Source organism: Drosophila rhopaloa, unplaced genomic scaffold (genome assembly GCF_018152115.1).
Source record: "Drosophila rhopaloa isolate 14029-0021.01 unplaced genomic scaffold, ASM1815211v1 contig_138, whole genome shotgun sequence".
NCBI lineage: Eukaryota > Metazoa > Arthropoda > Insecta > Diptera > Drosophilidae > Drosophila > Drosophila rhopaloa.
In genome coordinates this window covers 352,694-354,425 of record NW_025335015.1, presented here as the reverse complement: position 1 = coordinate 354,425, position 1,732 = coordinate 352,694, and the positions used below count along the sequence as shown (strand labels likewise).

General features: G+C 62.9%; 1 protein-coding gene across 1 annotated transcript; it reads right to left on the bottom strand.

Moving 5' to 3' along the window:
* Window positions 1-271: 271 nt before the first annotated feature.
* On the bottom strand, window positions 272-1,324 carry LOC123037132 (formin-like protein 5). Its single transcript, XM_044456628.1, has 3 exons — window positions 1,103-1,324; window positions 580-1,028; window positions 272-494 (listed from the first exon to the last, which is right to left on the bottom strand). The coding sequence occupies exons 1-3, from the start codon at window positions 1,322-1,324 to the stop codon at window positions 272-274; spliced, it is 894 nt and encodes a 297-aa protein (XP_044312563.1).
* Window positions 1,325-1,732: the final 408 nt, after the last annotated feature.

Here is a 1,732-nt window from a genome sequence, read left to right as displayed (position 1 = left end):
AGTCACCATTTAATTTTCTCTCGGTCCGGCAACTCCCTGGAATCTCACCACGATCGCGCTTATCGATTGTGGGCTCCAGTGTTGCCATCGTCGTTGCCTCTTCGTTGTCTTAAGTTGCCATTTGAATTTTCGAACATAGAAATAACCAATTTTGTTAACCCATCGATCGCAACTATCGATCGACCGGCTATCTCGGCGCCCCCGTCCCTATTGCCCATGTCCGGCAACCCATTGCTCCCAAATGTAAATAAACACAATAACTTTTAAACCTTCAAAGGCTTTTTGTTGGGCCTTCAGGACCCTCACCACCCCGCCCGACACTCGGATTCGGTAGCGGACGCCATCTGCTACGACCAGCTTGGACCAGCGGCTGCTCCGAGCCCTCTTCACCTGCTTGCCAGCCTCGGATGCCACCCTCGGCGGCCACCCTCCCTCGGCCACCTCCTCCCAGCGCCTGCTGTTCGCCGACTGCTGGCGACTCATAGACGGCCTTGCTGGAGGGGACCGAGGCTCCGGGCATGAAGATAGCCGGGCTAATTTCGGCGGCCGTGCGGCTGGCTCTCCTGGCGGCGGCCACACCCAGGGCCCGTTCTCCAGATCGGCGATGGCGTTAGCACCCACGGCGGCGGTGGAGGCGGTGGTGTTCCCGCTCCGTGCCGAGGTGCCTGAGATGGCCGTGGCGTTGCCTGCGGTAGCAACGGCGGTGGCGGTGGTGCTCCCTGCGGCGGCGACGGTGGTGGTGGCGGCTGCGACAGCGACAGCGGTGGCGGCGACTGCGGAGTCGACGGCGGTGGCGGTGCTTGCGGCGGCGGCTGCTCCGGAGGGCCCGGCTGTGCCCATATCGCCGCCTCTTCGGCCTCGGGCTCATCCAGCCGCTTCTGACACTCTCTGCCACCGCCCGCTGCGTGAATACTTTCCGCACCACGTCCGCCCGGGTTGCGAATATCCGCCTCACCTCCTCCGGGCGGCCCGATGGCGCTGCGTCGCCCAATCGGATCCGCCCGAATCCGTCCGCGGCCCTCCGCATCCTCCGGAATGCCATCCGGGCCTTCGCCGGCCGACGTGACTTGTCCTCCTCGTCTGAGGAGACCTCCGGACTCACCGTCTCCGTCCCGGTGTCCTCCTCCTCTTCCTCCGATGAGGCCAGGTCGATTGTTGGCACCTCGGCCTCCTGCCCTGCCGACCGGACGCCGGCCTCCTCCTCCTCCTCCAGCTCCACGTCGGTGATCCGACTCTCGTCCTCCGTTTCGGGGTTCGGCGACGACGACCGCGACACCAGGGGGACGCCAGCAGCTGGAGTGCGGAACCTGAGTCCCGCCTCCATCTCGCCGCTGGCTGTTGCCCACTGTTGCCTCCCCGCCCCTCTCCCCTCACGGCTGCTGTTGCTGCTTGCGTTCATGTTTGCGACCTGATTTGACTAGGCCCGTCTTGTGGCGCTCGCGCGCTGACGAAACCTCGGTTTCCGATGTTTCCTGATCCCGTTGTCCGCGGCGGCCTTTGGGCTCTCCCTTGCTACGGGGCTCCGACGGGTCCTATCTTTGGTGTGCGTTACCCTGTAACGGTATCTACATCCTATGACCCTCCCGCTCTCACGCTCCTATTGCATCTGTGTGAGTTCGATATTGTGTATCGTCCTCTCCCTCTCTTTGGATTTACAGTGCGCCCCCGCTAAGTCCGACTTTGATCCTCGGTTCTGGCCACCAATGCATAGTTGTTTTAATTGGCTAATGTG

Excerpts from the sequence above, each read along its gene's own strand:
- LOC123037132 (XM_044456628.1), bottom strand. The coding sequence starts at position 1,324 with ATGGAGGCGGGACTCAGGTTCCGCACTCCAGCTGCTGGCGTCCCCCTG. Across the intron at positions 1,029-1,102 it reads AGGACACCGGGACGGAGACG|GATGCGGAGGGCCGCGGACG; the intron begins GTGAGTCCGGAG and ends GGCATTCCGGAG. Across the intron at positions 495-579 it reads ATCTGGAGAACGGGCCCTGG|CAAGGCCGTCTATGAGTCGC; the intron begins GTGTGGCCGCCG and ends GGTCCCCTCCAG.